This window comes from Hyperolius riggenbachi, chromosome 6, assembly GCF_040937935.1.
Source record: "Hyperolius riggenbachi isolate aHypRig1 chromosome 6, aHypRig1.pri, whole genome shotgun sequence".
NCBI lineage: Eukaryota > Metazoa > Chordata > Amphibia > Anura > Hyperoliidae > Hyperolius > Hyperolius riggenbachi.
In genome coordinates, this window is record NC_090651.1 from 388,079,475 (window position 1) to 388,105,248 (window position 25,774).

The following is a 25,774-nucleotide window of genomic DNA, read 5'->3' on the forward strand; positions in this document are numbered from 1 at the left end:
AGTGTGGCTGAGCGAGCGGTGTACCACTATTCCCAGCAGACACAGAGTGGCAGTAAACAGAATGCTATATAGTGTGGCTGAGCGAGGTACACAGAGTGGCAGTAAACAGAATGCTATATAGTGTGGCTGAGCAAGCGGTGTACTACTATTCCCAGCAGACACAGAGTGGCAGTAAACAGAATGCTATATAGTGTGGCTGAGCGAGGTACACAGAGTGGCAGTAAACAGAATGCTATATAGTGTGGCTGAGCAAGCGGTGTACTACTGTTCCCAGCAGTGACACAATGACAGGGGGGACCCTGGCTAGCGTGGCTGGAGCGCGAACTACCCTGCCTGCCTACCCAAAGCTAAACCCACAGACAAATGGCGGAGATATGACGTGGTTCGGGTATTTATTTACCCGAACCACGTGACCGTTCGGCCAATCAGAGCGCGTTCGGGTCCGAACCACGTGACCCGTTCGGCCAATCACAGCGCTAGCCGAACGTTCGGGGAACGTTCGGCCATGCGCTCTTAGTTCGGCCATATGGCCGAACGGTTTGGCCGAGCACCGTCAGGTGTTCGGCCGAACTCGAACATCACCCGAACAGGGTGATGTTCTGCAGAACCCGAACAGTGGCGAACACTGTTCGCCCAACACTACTACATGGAAGGGGGTAAGATTTCTGTCTGATGGGGAGTGCAGCACCATAGAATAGACTGTGTAGGTGTGGCCCTGATACTACATGGAAGGGGGTAAGATTTCTGTGTGATGGGGAGTTCAGCTCCATAGAATAGACTGTGTATGGCTCTCATACTACATGGAAGGAGGTAAGATTTCTGTCTGATGGGGAGTTCAGCTCCATAGAATAGACTGTGTATGGCTCTCATACTACATGGAAGGAGGTAAGATTTCTGTCTGATGGGGAGGTCAGCTCCATAGAATAGACTGTGTATGGCTCTCATACTACATGGAAGGAGGTAAGATTTCTGTCTGATGGGGAGTGCAGCTCCATAGAATAGACTGTATAGAGTATGGCTCTCATACTACATGGAAGGGGGTAAGATTTCTGTCTGATGGGGAGGTCAGCTCCATAGAATAGACTGTGTATGGCTCTCATACTACATGGAAGGAGGTAAGATTTCTGTCTGATGGGGAGTGCAGCTCCATAGAATAGACTGTGTAGGTGTGGCTCTCATACTACATGGAAGGGGGTAAGATTTCTGTCTGATGGGGAGTGCAGCTCCATAGAATAGACTGTGTAGGTATGGCTCTCATACTACATGGAAGGGGGTAAGATTTCTATCTGATGGGGAGTGCAGCTCCATAGAATAGACTGTGTAGGTATGGCTCTCATACTACATGGAAGGGGGTAAGATTTCTGTCTGATGGGGAGTGCAGCTCCATAGAATAGACTGTGTAGGTGTGGCTCTCATACTACATGGAAGGGGGTAAGATTTCTGTCTGATGGGGAGGTCAGCTCCATAGAATAGACTGTGTATGGCTCTCATACTACATGGAAGGGGGTAAGATTTCTGTCTGATGGGGAGGTCAGCTCCATAGAATAGACTGTGTATGGCTCTCATACTACATGGAAGGAGGTAAGATTTCTGTCTGATGGGGAGTGCAGCTCCATAGAATAGACTGTATAGAGTATGGCTCTCATACTACATGTAAGGGGGTAAGATTTCTGTCTGATGGGGAGGTCAGCTCCATAGAATAGACTGTGTATGGCTCTCATACTACATGGAAGGAGGTAAGATTTCTGTCTGATGAGGAGTGCAGCTCCATAGAATAGACTGTGTAGGTATGGCTCTCATACTACATGGAAGGGGGTAAGATTTCTGTCTGATGAGGAGTGCAGCTCCATAGAATAGACTGTGTAGGTATGGCTCTCATACTACTAGTGTTGTCCGGATCATGAACGATTCGGATCTTTGATCCGAATCTATTTTATGAGTCGATCATCCGAATCATCAAAATGAGTGATTCGGATCGCAAAAGGGGTGGGGCCAGGAGCGACACGCCCCCTCTCAGCGGGCAGCGGGGTCCAGGAAGCAGAGCAGAGATGGATCGCTCTGTTGGAAGGGAGGCAGCCTTGCAGGGAGACAGGTAGATAAGAGAGAGGGGACATGGGTGCCACTGCCAGATATGTGTAGAGCACACATACTGGCTGCAATGTGCTGCTCATTACAGGCTGTCTGTTCCATAGTTGTGCACAGTGATCACATGGGAAGCTTTTGGCTAAGCACAGCTCAGTAATTTTGCAGACAGTGTGATTGAAAGGCAATATAATCCTGCACTCGGCACTAAACAGCTGCACTTATCTTCTGGGAATGCTTTCTTTCACTGTGCGACCTTTTCTTTCAAAGTGTACAGATGAACATGTAGGTGAAATATATGTAAAGTATATGATTGCAGCATGTGGGTATTACGTGCAAACATTTCTGCTCTCTGCTCGTCCCTCCTCCCTTCTCTGTCCACTCCCTGCCCTCTGTCCATCTTCTCCCCTTCTCTGTGTGTCCACTCCCTCCCCGTCTCCTGTCCACAGACCTGTCCTGCTGTTCATTTCACCCCCGAATGCTTCCGGTAGTAAAATGATCCGAGATTCGGATCAAAGATCCGGATCTCTTCAATGATCCGATTCGAATCATCCGGATCATTGAAAAGATCCGAACTTCCCATCTCTACATACTACATGGAAGGGGGTAAGATTTCTGTCTGATGGGGAGTGCAGCTCCATAGAATAGACTGTGTAGGTGTGGCTCTCATACTACATGGAAGGGGGTAAGATTTCTATCTGATGGGGAGTGCAGCGCCATAGAATAGACTGTGTAGAGTATGGCTCTCATACTACATGAAGGGTGGTAAGATTGGTCTGTGATCTTTCATTTTCCAAAGACTATAGTCTGATGTGTGTATGAGCTTTAAGCCTAGTACCTTTTTTGACTCATATGTGGAGTAGCGCCTTATTACTGTGCACTGGATATTTCTGCGTAACATAAAGTTTACTGTCTATCAGTGAGATAGTCTCCAAGCTGCTACTTTTCTGACCTTGTTGCAAACGGCAACGTGTAAAACTTGAAACAAAGCAAACCGAACTCAGTAGCTGCTGGTTTCGACTGGCTCATTTTCAAGTTATACTGTATGCTATTTGCAGCAAATAAACTCAGGAAAAGAACTTCTCATTGATCACCTATGCTGGCCATGTTTGTTAATTTGCATACCGAAAAGTATATACTTCCTTAAGGCTGCTTTCACAGTGGGACGTTACAGGCGCACGTTAGAGCAGCCTGTAACGCAGCCCACCGCACAGTAATGAAAAATCAATGGGGCTGTTCACAGTGCCCACGTTGCGTTACATTGTAACGCTGCGTCACAAGACAACGTACTGCATGCAGTACTTTAGACGCGGCTGAGCCGCGTTAGACTGCTTGCACATGCTCAGTAATCTTGTGGAGGAGCGGAGAGCGGCCAGGCACATGGCTAATTAATATGCACTGCACGGTGTGACGTGCAGTGTTTACTTCCTGGAGCGGCCGCTCTGTGCGGCGATTGGCCGGCGGGACCACGTGATGCCGCATGCGCACAAGAGTACACATCACGGCATCACGGACGCCAGAGTGAGCTGCACAACGCGGCTCACTCTGACGTCCAGATCCAGCACCACCAGGCGTTCCGTTAGGGGGACGTTATGCGACCTTAACGCCCTCTCTAACGCAACGTCCTGGTGTGAAATTAGCCTAAAAGGAATCCAAAGTGAAAGACATATGGAGGCGACCATATTTACTTCCTTCTAAATAATACCAGTTGCCTGACTGTCCTGCTGATTATTCTGGCATCATTAGAGCCTGAATTAGTCCTGAAACAAGCATGCAGCTAATGCAGTCACACCTCAGTCAGAGCACCTGCATGCTTGTTCAGGGGCTATGGGTAGAAGTATTGTAGGAAGAGAACCAGCAGGACAGCCAGGCAATGTGCATTGTGTAAAGGGAAATACATACCATATGTCAGATTACATTGCCTCTCACCTCGAGTTCCCTTTAAATGGTCAGTACAACTAACATTATTTTAGTTTTTCAAGTTATTGTAACATTGATGTACCTTCTTGTCCAGGCCGTAAGCTATGGCGGCTGCGGTCGGTTCATTGATGATCCGCAGAACGTTGAGACCCGCGATGGTCCCGGCATCTTTAGTCGCCTGTCTCTGGGAATCGTTGAAGTAGGCGGGGACAGTGATCACTGCGTTATTAATGGTCTGAGGAGACAAAATAGTGCATGACCTCATTAGGTTTGTCACCAATGTTTCTGAAAGATCATCATTGCATATCTATCCTGTATTATTTAACAATGAGATACCTGACTATATGAATAATAATGTACAGTATATACAGGACCGAATTTCAGCAAAGGCCACCTAGGCCATGGCCTAGGGCAGCTTCTGCTCAAGGGGGTAGCTGGACATGAGGAAGGTGGCTACTGCATATGGAAGAGGAGGCTACAAATGTGAATGTTAAGCAATACATGGAAAGGGGGAACTGCCTGCCAAGGAAGGGCACATTAAACGGCAAACTCACATGAATCCTTTGTTGCAACAAGGCAAGTGATTTGCCCACAGTAATGCCCATGTTGAAGCCCCGCCACACCCCTCAGGGCTCCCCCTCTGTATATAGATCTGGCTGTAGTAAGGAAAAGGCGGGACACCGCAGGTTCCAAACGCCTCTCTCGGCATCCCACTGACCAGATCTCCCCTCAGTCAGGGTACTGACAGCCTAATGCTAAGGGGCACATGTAGCTACCTGTGATGGGCAAGGGAAGGAAGGGAGAAGTGAAGGCTGGGCCAGCCAGCACACTTGCGCTGCGGTTCGGTGGGGGTTTGTAGGTTGATAGAGGGCGGAGTCTAGGGTGCCAGGATATCTGTGCCTATAGGCTCCTGTGATGTAAATCAGGGCCTACATGCATGGAGGGCGGAGTCTAGGGTGCCAGGATATCTGTGCCTATAGGCTCCTGTGATGTAAATCTGGGCCTGCATGCATGGAGGGCGGAATCTAGGGTGCCAGGATATCTGTGCCTATAGGCTCCTGTTATGTAAATCCGGGCCTGCATGCATGGAGGGCGGGGTCTAGGGTGACGGGACATCTGTGCCTATAGGCTGCTGTGATGTAAATCTAGGCCTGCATGCATGGAGGGCGGGGTCTAGGGTGCAAGGACATCTGTGCCTATAGGCTCCTGTGATGTAAATCCGGGCCTGGCTGCATGGAGGGCGGAGTCTAGGGTGCCAGGATATCTGTGCCTATAGGCTCATGTGATGTAAATCTGGGCCTGCATGCATGGAGGGCGGAGTCTAGGGTGCCGGGATATCTGTGCCTATGGGCTCTTGGGATGTAAATCAGGGCCTGTTTTCATCTTCTCTTTAACCCTCCTGGCGGTCAATTAAAACCTCCAGGGGGCAGCGCCTAGCGTTAGCTACATGACAGCTGTACATGCAGCGGCATCCCCCCACCCTCTTCGATCGCCTCCGGCAATCAAGCTCATCCGGAAATCCCGGTCTGAACTGGATTTCCATTAGGGCTTCCCAGTCGCCATGGCGACAGGCGGGGTGGCGTCATCGACGTCGTGACGTCAAAGGGAGTCCCGATCCACCCCTCAGCACTGCCTGGCACTGATTGGCCAGGCAGCGCATGTGGTATTGGGGGGGCGCAGCGCGGCGGGTAGCGGCGAATCGGCACGGAGTGGCGGCGATCGGGCAGTACACGCAGCTAGCATAGTGCTAGCTGCGTGTACCAAAAAAAAAAAAAATTATGCAAATCAGCCAAGCAGGGCCTGAGAAATCCTCCAGCGTGGCATAGCCCGAGCTCAGCTCAGGCTTATTGCCAGGAAGGTTAAAATTACTTTGAAGCATTTTACAATTGAGTACCAAAGAGTAGGTGAAAAAGTGCTATCAAAATTATTCTGGGTATTGTCTTGCTTGCTGGGGGTTGAAAAGGCATTTTATGACAAGTTGTGAAAATATCACCTGGGAGAAAACTCAGGAGAAGATAAAGTGTATTGCATATGGGCCTGGATGCTGTTCCCATAAGGAGCTATAAGCATTCTCAGGACAGGTCATAGGAGTGCAGTAATAACAACTAGGGATGGCCCAGCTTTGGAGAACTCATGGAGAAGCATGTGATCAGTTTGATCAGCTGATAGATTTGTAAGGTTCTGATTTGCTGGTCATGATCATGTGTTAAACCAGGAAGTCATCACAGCAAATCAGAGGCTTACAAACCTATCAGCTGATCAAACTGATCATGTGCTTGTCCATGAGTTCTCCAAGGCTGGGCCATCTCTAATAACAACGTGTAGCAATAACAATGTGTGCAGAGCAATACTAAAATAATATGTAGGGTCATCATTAGTTTAGATGGCGTCACACCCTAATGGAATTTATGGTAGAAGCATTCTGCACTCTTATCTGCACATAACAATGAGCTCCATCTGACAAATAATTGATAACCTTAGTCTTTGTCTTTCCTCGTTTTGTTCTTTTGGTGTTTTTTAGGTGAACTCGGGGTAGAAAATCCCATACTAACCTAAGGAGAGGGAAGGCTCTAGATCTGAGGCACACCTAGCTGTCCTCTGGACCCCGGTGCACAGACCCTCCAAACACAGCCGACACCGACTAGAAAAAGAGCGTGGCCAGATCAGCTGGAGGGTCTGTGAGTGGCAGCCAAGTGAGGGAATTCTAGTTAGGTTCCAGAGGCTTCCCTCTCCTTGGGTAAGTCTGTGATTCTGAACCTGAACTTGAGCTCAGGGTCTCTTTTAGGAGAGGAACTACAGAATCAAATCAGATTCAAGATACCGTGTCTGACCTACAAATCCGTCCACAAAACCTGTCCAACCTACATTTCTGATCTTACTCAGAGGTACACACTTAGCCGCTCACTCCGCTCTTCCAATGAACTTCGCCTAACTGCCCCCCGCATCACCCAGTCCCATGCATGCCTCCAGGACTTCTCAAGAGCTGCTCCAACACTATGGAACTCCCTACCTCACCCCATTAGGGTTTCCCCCTCTTTCAACATCTTCAAAAGGCCCTCAAAATCCACCTTTTCACTCTGGTCTACCCCCCCTCACAAGTGCTCTAAACCTGCAGCTGAACTCAGCTGAACTCTGGTCCCCTACTTTTCGTGTCCCTACCTCTCCCTCTAGATTGTAAGCCTTTGGGCAGGGTCCTCCTCCTTTTGTGTCCTACCTGATCATGCACCTCCATTACTGTGAACCCATGCTATGCATCTGAGTGAACCTAACTTGCCTAATCTCCATGCTCCATCCAGTGACTGACTAAGCATTACCTGGGACTCATACTATGGTGTGTGATCTGGTCTGCTTGTATTCCTGTATTGTCATATTGCTGTATGTCACCCCTAAATATTGTCTGTAACCTAAACTAATGTCCAGCGCTGCATAATATGTTGGCGCTTTATAAATACAATAAATAAATAAATAAATATAGAAGCAGCCAGTAAACTTACTTTTCCCAGGTAGGCCTCTGAGATCTCCTTCATTTTGGTGAGCACCATGGAGGAGACTTCTTCAGGATAGAAGGACTTTGTCTCCCCCTTGTATTCCACCTGGACCTTGGGTCTACCACCATCATTTATCACAGTAAATGGCCAATGTTTCATGTCAGACTGGACAACGGTGTCATCAAAGCGGCGACCAATCAGACGTTTGGCATCTGTGGAGAAAAGTCAGAGGACAACGCATGTTAACTCCAACATAACACGGGATTTAAACGATGGGGAACAATTTAAGGGGGTAACTCAAACAGCTGCAAATTCCTTTCTCATTCTGTTAACAGACCACATTTAAAATACATCATATAGAACTGGAATTCAGTTCTGGGCACCACATTACAGGAAAGATATTGCCGTTTTAGAGCAGGTGCAGAGACGAGCAACAAAATTGATACGTGGGATGGAAGGTCTCACTTACCAAGAAAGGTTAGATAAACTGGGTTTATTTAGTCTAGAGAAAAGACGCCTTAGAGGGGATCTAATTAACATGTATAAATACATCAGAGGGCAATATAATAGCTTGACGGATGAGCTTTTTGTCCCTAGGCCTTCTCAAAGGACTAGAGGACATGATCTGCGCATAGAGGAAAAACGTTTTAGCCATTTATTTAGGAAAGGGTTCTTTACCCATTTACCGACAAGCTAGCGTATTAAAACGTCATGCTTTAGCCTATTAACGGCAACATGACGTTTTAATACGTCACGCGATCCCGCCGCCGCTCCACACGTGTGCGCGCCGCTACTGCCGCCGTTTCCGTCGGGATCCCGTGTTTAGTGATTGGGGAGGAGGACCGAGCGGTCCTCTACCCAATCGCAATGCCTGGAGTGAATGGACGTGACCGCAAACAGCGGCCATCTCCATTCACAAAACAGGAAAAAACAGGAAACTGTTACAGTTAAATAAAGTGTAAAAAAAAAAAAAGTGATCACTTCCTATAACCAGAGTGTTCACTAGCGCCATCTTGTGGCCAAAAAGTATATTACACACACAAACACATACATATACAGGTACATACACATTATTAATAAAATTTATAAAATTACACTTCCAACCCTTCCCCCCCCCCCCTTAAAAAAAAAAAACACTTAAAAAAAATAAGCTAAAAATAAATCAATAAATAGTTGCCTTAGGGACTCAGCTTTTTTAATCTATATTTTATTAGGGAAAATTAATTTTAATTTATTACATAGGGGCTTGTAATTTGGGCCAGAACAAAAAAAAAACAGAAAACTAACACCTGTACTTCAAAATAACATATTGTCGCCGTACATTGTGATAGGGACATAATTTAAACTGTTTAATAATCGGGACAACTGGGTAAATAAAATGTGTTGGTTTTATCCAAGGGAGAATGTTTAATTTTAAACTATAATGGCTGAAAACTGAGAAGAAATTATTTTTTTTCCATTATTTTTGTATTTTTCCCATTAAAACGCATTTAGAATAAAAAAAAAATTCTTAGCAAAATGTACTACCCACAGAAAGCCTAATTGGTGGCGAAAAAAATGAGGTATAGATCATTTTCTTGTGATAAGTAGTAATAAAGTTATTAGGGAATAAAAGGGAGGAGCACTGACAGGTGAAAATTGCTCTGGTCCGTTAGGGTAAAAACCCTTGGGGGTGAACTGGTTACAGTAAGAGTGATTAAGATGTGGAATGCATTGCCACAGGAAGTCGTTATGGCAAACTCTATACCTGTATTTAAAGGGGGCTTAGATGCTTTCCTTGCGTTGAAAGACATCCATGGCTACAATTACTAGGTTATGCCTAATGATGTTGATCCAGGGATTTTATCTGATTGCCATCTGGAGTCGGGAAGGAATTTTTCCCTTTTGCTGCTAATTGGACCATGCCTTGTAAGGGTTTTTTCACCTTCCTCTGGATCAGCAGGGATATGTGAGGGAGCAGGCTGGTGTTGTACTTTATACTGGTTGAACTCGATGGACGTATGTCTTTTTTCAACCCAAGTAACTATGTAACTATGTAACATGTAAACACATATGCATAGGTAATGCATCATTCCTCTAGTAAAATGAGCTCTAAATTACTGTTCTACTATTTTGCTGTCACATATAGCAAGTATTAAATATCTGACAATCTTGACAGGTTTTGGACAAGTCCATTCCCTCATGGGGGATTCTCAGCATTTCCTTTAATCTCTACAAACGCACTTCCTGCAGACAGGGGCGTAGCAATAGGGGTTGCAGAGGTAGCGACCGCATCGGGGCCCTTCGGCCAGAGGGGTCCCTCACTCAACTGCAGTACTAGCTCTCTCTTGGTCCTGTGCTCATATTAATCACTTCTATAGGTACTTTGAATAGTGGTAATCATTAACAAACTGCTCCCCATCCCCTTCTTGCACCTCTGACACTGTAGTTACCATTGGCAGGGATTGCTATGTATAGAGTGCTTGGGGGTAATCATTAACAAACTGCTCCCCATCCCCTTCTTGCAACTCTGACACTGTAGTTGCCATTGGCAGGTTTTTCCACGCCGTATCAATTGTTATGTATAGAGTGCTTGGGGGGCCCCATTGTAAAACTTGCATCGGGGCCCACAGCTCCTTGGCTACGCCACTGCCTGCAGAGTACCTACCAAGATGTCGCCAGTCCTCCTACACATTTGCACCCTATTCTGGCGGGTTCTGTAAAGGATTATAAAAACAAAAAACAGACACTTACCTGTGGCTTCTATCAGCCCCCTGCAGCTGTCATGTCCCGCGCCGTCCTCCTACGATCCTCCATTTCCCGCCGGCGGTCCCAGTAATTATTCGTCTAACTAGACAAATACAGCTCGCTCCCCCTCGCGTCTCTGGGAGCTTACTGCGCAGGCTCAGTAAGAGAAAACCTCGTACTATACCTGCGCAGTAAGCTCCGGGAGACACGAGCGGGAGCAAGCACGCACGCACGCGGTCACGCAGCCGCAGTTCTATTAGTCAAATAATTAGACCAGGACCCTTGGCGGGGAAGGGAGGATCGTAGGAGGACGGCACAGGTAAGGGTCAGTTTTTGGTTTTTATAACCTTCCACAGAAACCCTTTAAAGAGACTCTGAAGCGAGAATAAATCTTGCTTCAGAGCTCATAGTTAGCAGGGGCATGTGTGCCCCTGCTAAACCGCCGCTATCGCGCCGCTAAACGGGGGTCCCTTCACCTCCAAACCCACCCCCGCAAGACTTGGTCGTAGTCTTGGTCGTAAATCTTCCCTTCCTGGAGGCAGGGCTAACGGCTGCAGCCCTGCCTCTAGTTGCGTCTATCAGCGGCGCATCGCCCCCTCTCCCCCGCCCCTCTCAGTGAAGGAAGACTGAGAGGGGCGGGGGAGAGGCGGAGATGCGCGCTGACAGACGCACGTGGGGCAGGGCTGCGGCGGTTAGCCCTGCCCCAACCAGGAAGCGCTCCCCGGCTGTACGGAGGGGATTTGGGAGTGAAGGGACCCTCGTTTAGCCGCGGGATAGCGGCGTTTTAGCAGGGGCACACATGCCCCTGCTATCTATGAGCTCTGAAGCCAGATTTATTCTCGCTTCAGACTCTCTTTAAGTGACTCCTGTTCAGTAAGTGCATTAGAAGAAAACCCTGAGAATCCTCCATGAGGAGATGGACTAAACCCGTCAAACTTATCAGATTTTTACTACCTACATTATAGCTTGGAGCAACTGTACAATTTACATACAGGACATGCATACACATGTAATATAAATGTTACAGATTTTTGCGGTAGCGGTCCTGTAACGCCTGAAACAACTGAGATCTCCTAATGGCCTAACTGGCAGAGCAATGTACAATCAACAACATTGGTTAGGGATGGCTGAAGGTAATAGAATAAAATCCTGCTGAACTCAGGCTCACCAAACACGGTATTAGTTGGGTTCATGGCTACTTGGTTCTTTGCGGCGTCCCCAATGAGTCTCTCGGTGTCCGTGAAAGCCACATAACTAGGGGTGGTTCTGTTCCCTTGGTCATTGGCAATAATCTCCACTTTGCCATGCTGGAAGACCCCCACACAGGAGTAGGTGGTGCCCAAATCAATGCCCACTGCTGGCCCCTTAGACATGGCTCCTCTGTAAGAGAAAAACAAAACATTTTATAGATTATTTCCTCCCTCATGTAGGTCAGGATGGGATGTGGGCGGAGTTTCCTCCCTATCTCATGTAGGCCATGATGTGATGTGGGCGGAGTTTCCTCCCTATCTCGTGTAGGTCATGATGTGATGTGGGTGGAGTTTCCTCCCTATCTCATGTAGGTCAGGATGGAATGTGGGCGGAGTTTCCTCCCTATCTCATGTAGGCCATGATGGGATGTGGGCGGAGTTTCCTCCCTATCTCATGTAGGTCAGGATGTGATGTGGGCAGAGTTTCCTCCCTATCTCGTGTAGGCCATGATGGGATGTGGGCGGAGCTTCCTCCCTATCTCATGTAGGCCATGATGTGATGTGGGCGGAGTTTCCTCCCTATCTCGTGTAGGTCATGATGGGGATATGGGTGGAGTTTAGACAACTCATAGGCCCTTATTTAATATGTGATATCTGGACACTCTCAGGGCCGGTTCTAGACTTTTTTTTGCTGCCTGAGGCAAACTTGTGAGGATAATGCCCCCCCCCCCCCCCCCCCCCCCCGGGTTTGGAATGATTGCACAGCACCTGAGAATTTACTCTGCTTCATTTAATGTTCTCACATGACATGCTGCAGCTCAACACTATAGCCCACTGGCTGGCTGTGAGTCTGTGACAAACTAACTGCTCACCCTCAGCCACTCCATTCCTCCTCAGTCAGGACAACAGTGCCTCCTCCTCTCTTCTGCTGTGCAAGTCACATGAAACACTGCTGCTCTCCTATCTTCCCCTCCTCACTCACTAACAGACTCCTCATACAGCACAACAAGCTGCTTTTTCCCCAAAGCTGTTCTCCTGCCTCCCCCCTCCTCACTCACTGTCAGACTCCTCACACAGCACAACAAGCTGATTTTCCCCAAAGCTGCTTTCCTACCTCCCCCTCCTCACTCACTGTCAGAATCCTCACACAGCACAACAAGCTGCTTTTCCCCAATGATGCTCTCTTGTCCCCCTTCTCCTCACTTACTGTCAGACTCCTCACACAGCACAACAAGCTGCTTTTCCCCAATGATGCTCTCCTGCCTTCCCCCTCCTCACTCACTGTCAGACCCCTCACACAGCACAACAAGCTGCTTTTCCCCAATAATGCTCTCCTGCCTTCCCCCTCCTCACTCACTGTCAGACTCCTCACACAGCACAACAAGCTGCTTTTCCACAATGATGCTCTCTTGCCCCCCTTCTCCTCACTCACTGTCAGACTCCTCACACAGCACAACAAGCTGCTTTTCCCCAATGATGCTCTCCTGCCTCCCCTCCTCACTCACTGTCAGACTCCTCACACAGCACAACAAGCTGCTTTTCCCCAATGATGATCTCCTCCCTCCTCACTCACTGTCAGACTCCTCACACAGCACAACAAGCTGCTTTTCCCCAATGCTGCTCTCCTGCCTCCGCCCTCCTCACTCACTGTCAGACTCCTCACACAGCACAACAAGCTGCTTTCCCCCAATGATGACTGCATGCTGGTAGTGTACACAGTACAAACATGTCGCCCCTGTATTCTCTGCGCCTGATGCAAATGTCTCACCTTGCCTCATGATAGAACCAGCCTTTGGGCACTCTATCAATAAAACGCCTTGTAAGCCTCCATCAAGCGAGAACATTTTAATGGTCTTTTTTTTAAATTAATTTAGGTACTTTTTTTTTGCAGGTCACTGAAATTTTATGTTAAACAGAATATGAAAGATTAACCAATAGGAGAAAAAGTTGATCGCATGAGGGCCATAGACTGCTGTTTAGTTGGGCCAAGAAGTATCTGACATTAGAGCAGGTCGTCCCACAGGTAAAATAAAACAAAGAATACAAAAAAGAATAAAACAAATAGATGTATGTGCGTTGCACAAAACTTTTATGCATTGCAAAATATAATATACTAGTTGACCTAGGTCTCGGTCCTGGCGCTGCCACCGTCGCCAGTCAGTGTGCATCCGTACGCATCCGTCCCCCCGTCCAGCCAGCCTGCCTCCTAGCCCGTCCTGCGTCCTGTCCCAATGGCTGTGTCAGTGCAGGACATGTGCAGTAGCACAAAAGCTCTGACACACGGACAGGACGCAGGGACAGGACGCAGGGACAGGACGCGGGGACAGGACACACGGACAGGACGCAGGGACAGGACGCAGGGACAGGACGCAGGGACACTTGAAGATTATAAGGTAGGACCCCACACGATAGCGTAAGAAAAATGGACTGCCAACGAAATTGATGAGTGGGGAGGGAGTAGACTCCGGGGGAACAGAGAGAGCTGCCATTATGTTTATTCAATGAGTTTTTCCTGGCAGACATTGAGTCAATATTTAGAAATCCATTTTTAGTGACTGATGTGTTTATGTTTGTGTACATTTATATGCCAGCCTTAGTAACGTGTTTATTTAATGCAGCCCAGATATAATTTGAGCATGCATATAAAAGTCATCAGATACGTATGCAAGTGACGTCAAATTTATTTACTGTGTTTTAAAATGAATAAACAAATAATGTCACAGAAAAAAGCAGAGATTAGACAGACATGAGGTCAGTGCACAGGTCTGCTATCTTGAAATATTGACAAGGACAACATACATTATTTTTTTCCTACCTAGCTGTCATGTACAATTGGAAATAAAAACCTGACAGATCTGATTGGATTAGCCCATCGCCTCATGGGGGATTCTCAGGGTTTTCTTACTGAATGGCAGTTGCTCAGTCCAACTGTCAACATAGTGTGTAGTGTACAGGGAAGCCGGCTGGCATCTTTGTATAGAATAATACATACCTGGGAGTGCTCTTGCAAAGAATAAAGGAAATAATGAGAAAACCCCATTAGGAGATTGGCTAGTCCAAAACCTGTCAGATTTGTACTGCCTACTGTAAGTGACAGCGCCATAGGCAACATGACTCTTACATGTGTACAATTGTTATTTATAGTAATATAGAAAGCTGTTATGCTATTTAGCGGGCAGCTGAAATTACATTGAAATGTATCGTATTATTGTTAGCTTGGATCAAGGGTTGTTAAGGTTAGGTACCACCAGGGGGGTCTTAGGGTTAGGCACCTCCAGGGTGGTTTTAGGGTTAGACACCACCAAAGGGGTCTTAGAGTAAGGCACCACCAGGGGAGGGTTCTGTGTGAAAGTAGGGAAAGGTTAGATTATAGTTAGGTTCAACATTATCGGTAAATTTACTGATAATGTAATACTGCAATTAAATCGTTATTTACCATTTTTGTTATCACTCTGGTGCACCTGTGAAAGGATCACTTCAAATCAACAGTTCGCTAATGTGTGTTTCTTGTAATTATGTGGTTTCTAAATTACATTTCTACCCCATCAGTTACATTTCTACCTCATCAGTTGGGGGGTTGATGAAGACTCCATATATCAGAGAAGTGGAGAAGAGGACCTGTCGTGATCACTAATGTTGGGTTGAAAGCGGTTTTGCTTTGTTTGGCAGGAAATCTTTATTACTCTAACATTACAATACAATTACAACATGAACATAGTCCGGATTGTGTATATACACGTTATATCACCAGCTGCGTTAAGTCTATCATTTTTTTTATTTTGTAAATAAACATAATTAACTTAAACTTGTTGTGTTTCCTGCAAAGGAATTTTTAATGTATAGAATTAGGGCAACACCCCGGGGTGACCAGAGAAAACCCATTGACACTACCCACACCAAATACTCACACCGTGACTACAACAGACACAACCCAAAAGGAAAATAAACAAACTGAAAGTTCACTCACAATTTAATTAAGAATTGCTGTATACTTATCTGACACTTAATTACAGCACAGAAATACAAACTCATATTGTATAGAAGACTGAAATGAGGTTCTAACCCGTAATTATTAGTTATTTAATGACTAAAGGTGCGTACACACATGCGACTACAGTCGTTTGAAACTATCGTTCCCAGATCATTTCAAACGACGATCGTTTGAAAAAAAGCAGCCAACGACCATTAAGTCTAACGACGGACGAGCTAGATCGTTCAAAACAAACTATCTAGCTTGGTGGATTTTTCCCAACGACGATCGTTTGCAAAAGTAGTACATCGTTGGAAACGATCGTTCGTACTAGGCTTGACATGCGCATTTCACTATTTCTACATGGAACTTTTCATTTTTATGTGCAAGCGCAATAGTTGCTTTATGTGATGTAACGTTCGTTTTAACGATCAGATCGTTACACACCTTTTAAAACTAACTTTACTTAGGTCGTTCTTTCTTCAATTAAAAGTTTGTTCGTCGTTCATAACGAACGATCGTTGTCGCATGTGTGTACGTAGCATAAGGAAGATCCCCGACCACATTCTGACATTGTTTTTAAAGGGAAACACCAGTCAGAATGTTTACGTTACCCATGAAAAGAGTAGGAAAGGTTTAGAGCCTCAAGCATTTTATTTTTCTTACATATCTTTTGGTTCCTTGTTGGGGTGGATTCCTTTTACTTATAGTGTTTGGTCACTAGATACAGGAAATCAGGAAAATGGGTTCAGTAAGGACACAGGCACCAAGAAAAATGCTGATTAGTCAATCCCTGGTCAATTTTACCACATACAGCATGTAGTATGAGAGCTTACCTACAAGCTCTGCTTGTGTTATAGTTTAAACTATGCCACCATGTCACCGTGCCACCGTGCCACCGTGCTGGGTAGCATAGTGGTTAGCGCTCTTGCCTTGCAGCGCTGGCTCCCCGGTTCGAATCCCAGCCAGGTCAACATCTGCAAGGAGTTTGTATGTTCTCCCCGTGTCTGTGTGGGATTTCTCCGGGCACTCTGGTTTCCACCCACATTACAAAAACATACAGGTAAGTTTATTGGCTTCCCCCTAAATTGGCCCTAGACCACGATACATACATAGATATATGACTATGGTAGGGACTAGATTGTGAGCTCCTCTGAGGGACAGTTAGTGACAAGACAATATACTCTGTACAGCGCTACGTAATATGTCGGCGGCTATGTAAATACTTGAATAAGTAAAATACAGAGTGCGACTTGCTGCAAGTATTAGAGAATTATGCAATGTTATAAAAAAAAAGCTATGTATCTAAAAATGTAAATATGAGACAATTTTCTTTGCTGCTAATGTTCTATAAGTTATCAGTACTCCACATACAAATCATTACATGATAAGTTGTTGTTGTTTTTTGTTCCCTTCAGTTCCCCTTTAAGGATTGCCGCCATGCAGCGCACATAGAGAGGTGTTCATTACCAGCACAGCACCAATGCAAAGCTAATCAGATGGATGAAGGAGGGCCCGTAGTGGGCCCCTCTAGTCCTGGGGCCCCGCAGCGGTCGCATCCCCGGCACCCCCTACTGATCCGCCACTGCCTTCACCGCTGTGACAACTACCGGGGATTTGTGCCGGTTAGATGAGTTTGCGATATCTGGGATTTGCTACACATCCTGGATACAGGTTATCTCTATAGGCCACACAAAATGATTGTGTATGTGATCAGCACCTCTGCCGGGCTGTGGAGGGTCTACAGTATCTAATCTTATAGGACAACCTGGATGACCTGATAAGTTAGACATGGGTATGTACAGTGCCTAGCACACAAATAACTAGGCTGTGTTCCTTTTTTTCTTTCTCTGCCTGAAAGGGTTAAACATCAGGTATGCAAGAGGCGGTTCCTGTCTGGGTCGGACTGGGTCAGACAGTAGCATAACCCTCACTGATAAGTAATTACAGCCATAAAACACTTTCCTGAGAGAGGCTTCTGAGAGCAGGAAAAAGTTAAAAAGGGTCAATAATTCATAGATTTGAGCTCTGGCACACTTCAATGCATGTGTCATTGAGCAGAGACAACGAAACAGTAAAAACTTAAAAACTACATTTCAATATAAAATAAAAATGTGGGGTATCTAAAAAAGTCATTTTTTTAGGAGAAGGAGGATAGATACAATTGTTTATCAGTTAATTTTCCCCTCGGATGTCCTTTACCAATGTAATAGGAGAGAGGCACGTGCTGCTCTGTGATTAGATTACACAGGCTCAGTACCAACATGCTGGTAATCTCCGTAGATTTGTTTGATATGAAAACAGCCATCCCGTGTTCACACTGCAGGCATTGTTGTATTGTGAGACAATGCATGTCACGTGACGTGGGCGTAACAATCACCCCTGCAACCACCGCAGGGGGGCCCAGAGGCTCCTCCCTCTCCCCAACCGCAAGTGCTGACAATTAGCAATAAAGCCTCCCTCTTCGCTCACAAAAAGCATGAGGGGGCCCGCATGGTGTTTAGGGAACAAGGGGGCCCTATGCTATCATTTCTGCAGGGGCCCTGTGAAGTCTAGCTACGCCCCTAGCATGTGAAATGCATTCAACAGATACTGACTATCTGATATTGCAGAGAAGTAATGTCTGACATCTCCACTGTTGTGTTATTGCAGAGCAGTGCGCACCAGAGAGTAACGCAGATACATGCGCATTGTGCTGTAATGTCACTGCCCACCTCTAGAGGGAGTGGATACTAATCGTTAATGTGATGCAACTTGCAACATTGGTCACAAAGGGTTAAAAACCAATGTAGTCACTTCACCAGGTGAAAAAAGATCAGTTAATAAACACATCTCAGGAAAAGCCAAATAAAATGACTTTATTTTCGCAGTCCAGAGACGTGAGGAGACATTGGGGAGGTCGTGCTGCTTGAGTAATGGCGTGTCTCAGGATATAGGGGGCGCCGCAGGTCAGGATCCTAACAGCTCACCAGATCATAAAGCGGATCTGAACTCAGAACTTCCTATCCGCGCTAAAAGATAAGCACCAGCATAATAACCTTCAAACAAAACATTCCTTCGTTTCAGCTGATACAAATCCTGCAATAAACCTGCAGTGTGACTACTTCCTGCTTTCATGGAAGCAGACCTATTGTTAACATCCTGCGTTTACCTATGAGCTTCTCTGCCATGGCAGTCAGCTGACACAGCGGAGAGATCAAATTACACTTGTGATTAGTCACAGATGAGGGGTGGGGATTACACAGGCTAAGCTCTCTAAATACATACAGGGTGCATTTCTAAGTTTTTCCATTTATCAGCAACATACACACACTGCTGTTTTATCGTCCTTTCCTGCAGATCATTTTATAAACAATACATTCTGCATAATGGCTGCTGATTGGCGAGATTCTCTGTTGGCCTGGTCTAGAGCCGGGTACACACCTTCAATTATGATTGCCCAATTGCTGACCAATTTTACCAGCTCCATGTAGTATGAGGATTCTCCTGCACAATCTGCTCATACTATTCCATATTTGTCATACTACACGGAGGGGGTAACATTGGTTAGTGATTGGCCAATCATATATTGATAGTGTGTGCCAGGCATTAGGATGCATACACACGTGATCTTGATTGACCGATTTTACCCCCTCCATGTAGCAGGAGAATGAACAGATTTTGAATACTATGAGGAGGTTGTGTAGGTAAGGGGGTGTGGCTTAACTCAAATGATGACACAAATAGTAATAATGTTAATCATTTTATTAGAGAAAGGCTGTACAAAGCCAATGCATTGTAAAAGTGTCTTTACACCACTATTTGTGTCATCATTCGAGGTGAGACACTTTTATTGGTTTTTAACCTAGTTTTATACTCACCTGAGCACCTCCTATCCCGTTTATATATAGGTGGTAGTCAGTGGCATAGCTGCAGAGTCATGGGCCCCAGTGCAAATATCACACCAAAACCCCCCATCTTACAGTGCTGTATGTATAATAGACCACCGAGGACATCCATTATCACTGTAGCACTGCACCAATGCAGAGCTCATGCAGCAATAGAGGAGGGGCCTGTGTGAGACCGCCCAAGTGCAGGGGCCCTGGTTTGTTCAGGGGCCCTGGTTGAGTCAGGGGCCCTGGTTGAGTCAGGGGCCCTGGTTGAGTCAGGGGCCCTGATTTGGTCAGGGGCCCTAGTTTGTTCAGGGGCCCTGGTTTGTTCAGGGGCCTTGGTTGGTTCAGCGGCCTTGGTTGGTTCAAGGGCCCTGTTTTGCTCAGGGGCCCTGGTTGGTTCAGCGGCCCTGGTTGGTTCAGGGGCCCTGGTTTGTTCAGGGGCCTTGGTTTGTTCAGGGGCCTTGGTTGGTTCAGGGGCCTTGGTTGGTTCAGGGGCCTTGGTTGGTTCAGGGGCCTTGGTTGGTTCAGGGGCCCTGGTTTGCTCAGTGGCCCTGGTTTGTTCAGGGGCCCTGGTTGGTTCAGAGGCCCTGGTTTGATGGCAGCCTCTGCACCCCCTGTTGCTATGCCACTGGTAGTAGGCAGATTTGTCTTTTCGGTTTCACCAGATCTGTTCTACCCATGAAAGTCTCATCATGTATGGCACATATTCAGTGTCTATGGGAGAAGTCATTTTGCTGATGAGATAATATTATTCCGGCTGGCTTGTGTGGCTGTGATCTGCCCCTGACTCAGCACAACTCTACCTCTGATCTGACTCTGCCACATGATCTGCACAGTCAGCTGCGAGTCAGCGACCCTCGGCTACCAACAACAACAACAAGCTTTGGGTCAGGATGATGCCATTATGGGCTAACTTAGAAGAGAAGCAGTGAGCTTTCGGCAATGAAGCCTTCATCAGACTGATTCCTGTATACTGACAAATCTAAGAATACAGCTTATATACACTGGACAAAAAAAAGGAGATACATTGTTCTGCAATAAAACTCAATGGATGCCTTAAAGGGAAACTTAAGCCAGGGATAAAAAAAATGAGTTTTACTCCCCTGGGGCTTCTACCAGCCCCCTCCAGCCGCCCCGTGCCCTCGCAGTCACTCGCGAATCCTCCTGTCCCACGCCGCCAACTAGTTTCATTTCGCCTACAGGCCTGGCCACACGTAGCCTTCATTGCGTTCCCATTCGCAATAGCGTCCTGCGCAGGCGCAAAATGCTATTGCGGACAGGAACGCGAAGAAAAAGACCTTTACCTTTTTTATGTAATATGAGAGCTTACCTCCACAATCTGTTCATATAGCACAAGAGTGATTGCTGCTTGTTTTCCCAGCGGTTTTCTGATTTAAGAGGAAAATTCATGACTTCACGACTACGAGTTCCATAAAAATATCAGGGAAAGTTAACTTTGGCAAAGTATGCACGCCTCTTATCACATTGGGAAACGCGATCGTAAGCTCACAAGGGCAAGGACCCCACTTGTGTTTTCAGCTTCAGTGTATTTTACTAACTGAGCATGAATCAGTATTGGTAATGCTTTCACACTACACATTGTTTGATTGATTTGATTGGTTGTACGGCGTGCTGAACTCATTCTTGTATGTCTTGTACATTGTACAGGGCTACAAAAACGATGGCGCTTTGTACAAATAATAATAAACCTACACACATCAATGTAAATCAAGGGTTAGTTCATGGCGATTTACATGACATTTTTATTGTTCCTGCCGTGTGTCTGATTTAGATGTGGTCAGGTGGGAGCCGGTTTTGAGACATTGCCTCAATTCACTAAACTTAACTCCTGTCTTTAATAACTCTTTGAGCTGTTTTACAGTTATCACCATGGTGATATAATTGTGATAACTGTAAAACAGCTCAGAAGAGTTATTAAAGACAGGAGTTACGTTTAGTGAATTGAGGCCAATATTGGCCCTGATGCAGTAAATCCTGGTTCAGTTGCCGTGTGAAATGAGCGTACAGAAATGTAACTGTTAACCCTTAGCGCTGCACGTTTTACCAGGTTAAAGGATCGCTATCGGGAAAAAAGTAGGCAGTTACAATCTGACACAACCAACAGATATTGGGCCAGTCCATCGCCTCATGGAGGATTCTCAGGGTTTTTTTCTTTTCAACAGCATTTCCTGAACAGCAGTTTAACTGCCAAAATAGTAAGATACCAGCCAGCCTCCCTACTCACTTGCACACTATTTTGTCAGCTAGATTTTGCAACTGCTATTCAGAAAATGCTGTTGAAAACAAAGAAAACCCTGAGAATCCCCCATGAGGCGATGGACTGGCCCAAAACCTGTCAGTTCTGTCAGATTTTAACTTCCTACTTTTTACGCTATATGTATATTATGTGTTTTGCTATGCTAACAGGAACACGCGCGTTACCACGGTAGCGCACATGGTGCTAAGGGTTAACGGTCGTCGCTCCCCCTGCACTAGTAATGTAAAATTGCTCCCTTTCCACGGGAAGTTTATACTCAAAACTTGATTCTGGAGCATCCTAAGCATGAATCGACTCACAGCTGTTCCTCAGCACACTTCTTTATGGTATGCATGACTATGGGCGTGTTAGGGGCGTGGTTAGGGTGCAGCAGGGGCGTGGCTTAAGTGTCAGAAAGTTGGGAGATATGCAGAAGTTTCCAGCAACCAGAAGATAAAACCCTGACCCTGCACGATGCATACATCTATTTTTACACCTCTTTATACATTAATAAATGTCTTTTACATTAATTTAAATCTGTCCTTTGTCCTAATTTGTTTTTAATTGCACTGCGTTCCAAATTATTATGTAAATTGTATTTAAGTGTCATAAAGATTAAATAATTTGTTTTTAAATTAAACTCCTGGATGGTATTGTCTCTCTGGGCTCTTCTGATCACTGAAATCAGTCTCGGACACCTCTGAGAACTAGCTTGCCAAGTCCGATTAAAGGAAAAACTACTAACAAAGGTGAAAACTTAAAGGGGCACTATGGTGAAAAATTGTAACATTTAAAATATGTGCAAACATAGACAAATAAGAAGTACTAGCCGTCCCGCGTCGTAGCATACGCCGCATCTTCTATCTATCTAATAGAGTACGTGCCTCAACCTTGAAGCAAGAAGGATAAAGGTGGGTACACACATCAGATAAAAGTCTTTGGAAAAATGAAAGATCACAGACCAATTTTACCCCCTTCCATGTAGTATGAGAGCCATGCCTACACAGTCTATTCTATGGAGCTGCACTCCCCATCAGACAGGAATCTTACCCCCTTCCATGTAGTATGAGAGCCACACCTACACAGTCTATTCTATGGAGCTGCACTCCCCATCAGACAGAAATCTTACCCCCTTCCATGTAGTATGAGAGCCACACCTACACAGTCTATTCTATGGAGCTGCACTCCCCATCAGACAGAAATCTTACCCCCCTTCCATGTAGTATGAGAGCCATACCTACACAGTCTATTCTATGGAGCTGCACTCCCCATCAGACAGAAATCTTACCCCCTTCCATGTAGTATGAGAGCCACACCTACACAGTCTATTCTATGGAGCTGCACTCCCCATCAGACAGAAATCTTACCCCCTTCCATGTAGTATGAGAGCCACACCTACACAGTCTATTTTATGGAGCTGCACGCCCCATCAGACAGAAATCTTACCCCCTTCCATGTAGTATGAGAGCCACACCTACACAGTCTATTCTATGGAGCTGCACTCCCCATCAGACAGAAATCTTACCCCCTTCCATGTAGTATGAGAGCCATACCTACACAGTCTATTCTATGGAGCTGCACTCCCCATCAGACAGAAATCTTACCCCCTTCCATGTTGTATGAGAGCCATACCTACACAGTCTATTCTATGGAGCTGCACTCCCCATCAGACAGGAATCTTACCCCCTTCCATGTAGTATGAGAGCCACACCTACACAGTCTATTCTATGGAGCTGCACTCCCCATCAGACAGGAATCTTACCCCCTTCCATGTAGTATGAGAGCCATACCTACACAGTCTCTTCTATGGAGCTGAACTCCCCATCAGACAGGAATCTTACCCCCTTCCATGTAGTATGAGAGCCATACCTACACAGTCTATTCTATTCTATGGAGCTGCACTCCCCATCAGACAGAAATCTTACCCCCTTCCATGTAGTATGAGAGCCACACCTACACAGTCTATTCTATGGAGCTGCACTCCCCATCAGACAGAAATCTTACCCCCTTCCATGTAGTATGAGAGCCATACTCTACACAGTCTATTCTATAGAGCTGCACTCCCCATCAGACAGGAATCTTACCCCCTTCCATGTAGTATGAGAGCCACACCTACACAGTCTATTCTATGTAGCTGAACTCCCCATCAGACAGGAATCTTACCCCCTTCCATGTAGTATGAGAGCCATACCTACACAGTCTATTCTATGGAGCTGCACTCCCCATCAGACAGAAATCTTACCCCCTTCCATGTAGTATGAGAGCCATACCTACACAGTCTATTCTATTCTATGGAGCTGCACTCCCCATCAGACAGAAATCTTACCCCCTTCCATGTAGTATGAGAGCCACACCTACACAGTCTATTCTATGGAGCTGCACTCCCCATCAGACAGAAATCTTACCCCCTTCCATGTAGTATGAGAGCCATACTCTACACAGTCTATTCTATGGAGCTGCACTCCCCATCAGACAGAGATCTTACCTCCTTCCATGTAGTATGAGAGCCAGGGCCGGATTTGTACTTTTTACCGCCCTAGGCCCACTATCACAAGCCGCCCCCTGACCAACAGAATCCTAACAATTTTTCTTTCTTTCTAATTTTAAGGGGAACTTTTGCTATGCCCCAGCACAGGATCTGTATTAAATTTGGACAAATAGCGATTAGGTGGGGGGATTCAGAGCGAGGTAGCTGAGGTGCAAAAACGTTACCCTTCACACTTGTTGAAATGCAGCATACATTATCTCCCACACATGAAAAAGGATACAGCCAAAAGAGGCGCAGGGAAAAAATGGCGCATGGTAATGTAGTAAAACGCTATTTACCGTTGTTATAAAAACGGTAAATACCGTTTTTAGATTAGTGCCCTGAATAAACTCCTGTTTGTTTATTGGCTTCTTACTTGCTTTGCTCTCCATGATGTGAAGCCATAGGTGCTGGGTGGCTGCCCTCGTCAGCTCAAGGCAAATGACCACACTGTTAGTCTTCATCCATCCGCGGTCCAGAACTCCACTAGTCTCTGCTGCTACCGGCATTGCTTACAGGGTATACTTGAAGCTGCACTGTGGTGCTTGCAGTGAAACAGTAAAACGATAGATGGTGCTAATTCACATAGGGTTGTAAAACGATATCTAAGTACTGTTAGTGCAGGCTTGAATAAAGGGTGTGTAGCACAGTGGTAAAGAACTGGTCTACCAAATGAATCTTGCCAGTTCGAATCTGCTCAATGTTGTTTTTTTTTTTTCCTTTTAGTTTAGTAGATAGAGATACTGCTGCTATCTGTAAATTAATAAAAGATTAGTTTAAAAATACTTTTTTTATGAAGTAAAAGTTTTGTGCTTTTAAGCAAGGTTAAGAAGAAGGAAGTGGGAACTGATGAAAATAGCTGTAGTGATTCCTTTTGAACCACCTTGTATACGTCGTTGTGCAGCTGGGATATTAAAAGCACAACACTTTTACTTCATAAAAAAAGTATTTTTAAACTAATCTCTTATTAATTTACAGATAGCAGCACATCTATCAATTAATAAAAATAATAATGGAGCATTGACTGGATTCGAACTAGCACCTGCTCAAAAATATCACCAATGTCCTGTGCTTTACCACTGTACTATACAAATAGTCAACTGAGTTGTACATTTCTCTGAACCATAATTTTCTCTTCCAACCCGACGATAGAAAATAGCGTTTTATACTAAACTGAATGTTCCTGCAGAGCTGTGCACCATTTTTTCCTGCCCACGTTCTAACACATAGTGCATCGCATACAAGCTATGCTGGCACTTGTAGTTCATCACACACAAGGTATACTGGCACTTGTACTGCATCACATACAGACTATACTTGCACTTGAAATGCAGAGTGCCCTACATGTACAAGTATAGCCTGTATGTGATGCACTACAAGTCCTAGAATAACCTGTATGTGGTGAACTACAAGTACAAGTCTGTATGGGCCTGTGTATGAGGCACTACAAGTACTGGCATAGCCTGTGTACCGTTCACTAGAAGTGTCAGCATAGCCTGTACCTGATAGCTAGCTTTAGGTGCTCTATCGAGGCATGTTAAGCCATGCATGCCGCCCATTGCCCACTCCCCCAGCTGTCACTCACGCAGCTTGTTTCTCCGCAGGGAGCTGGTAGGATCCCGAGTGCCTCTCCTGGTCTGATGAGCTCCTTCATGGTGCAGTTGGCTCCCGTCCTCCCGATCCTGTCCTCTCCGGTCCCTGTCCTCCTCCTTCCCGGAGGTCCTTTGAGCCACGAGCCACA

General features: G+C 45.9%; 1 protein-coding gene across 4 annotated transcripts in view; it reads right to left on the minus strand.

Annotated features, from left to right (window-relative positions):
• Positions 1-25,774, minus strand: part of LOC137521998 (heat shock cognate 71 kDa protein-like) — a 67,401-nt gene that overhangs the window by 25,054 nt on the left and 16,573 nt on the right. For all 4 annotated transcript variants that reach the window (XM_068241994.1, XM_068241996.1, XM_068241995.1 and 1 more), the window contains exons 2-4: positions 11,386-11,597; positions 7,497-7,702; positions 4,085-4,237 (exon numbers count right to left, since the gene is read on the minus strand). In XM_068241994.1, coding sequence (XP_068098095.1) covers positions 4,085-4,237; positions 7,497-7,702; positions 11,386-11,597 — 571 coding nt within the window. The remainder of the gene's footprint in view (positions 1-4,084; positions 4,238-7,496; positions 7,703-11,385; positions 11,598-25,774) is intronic.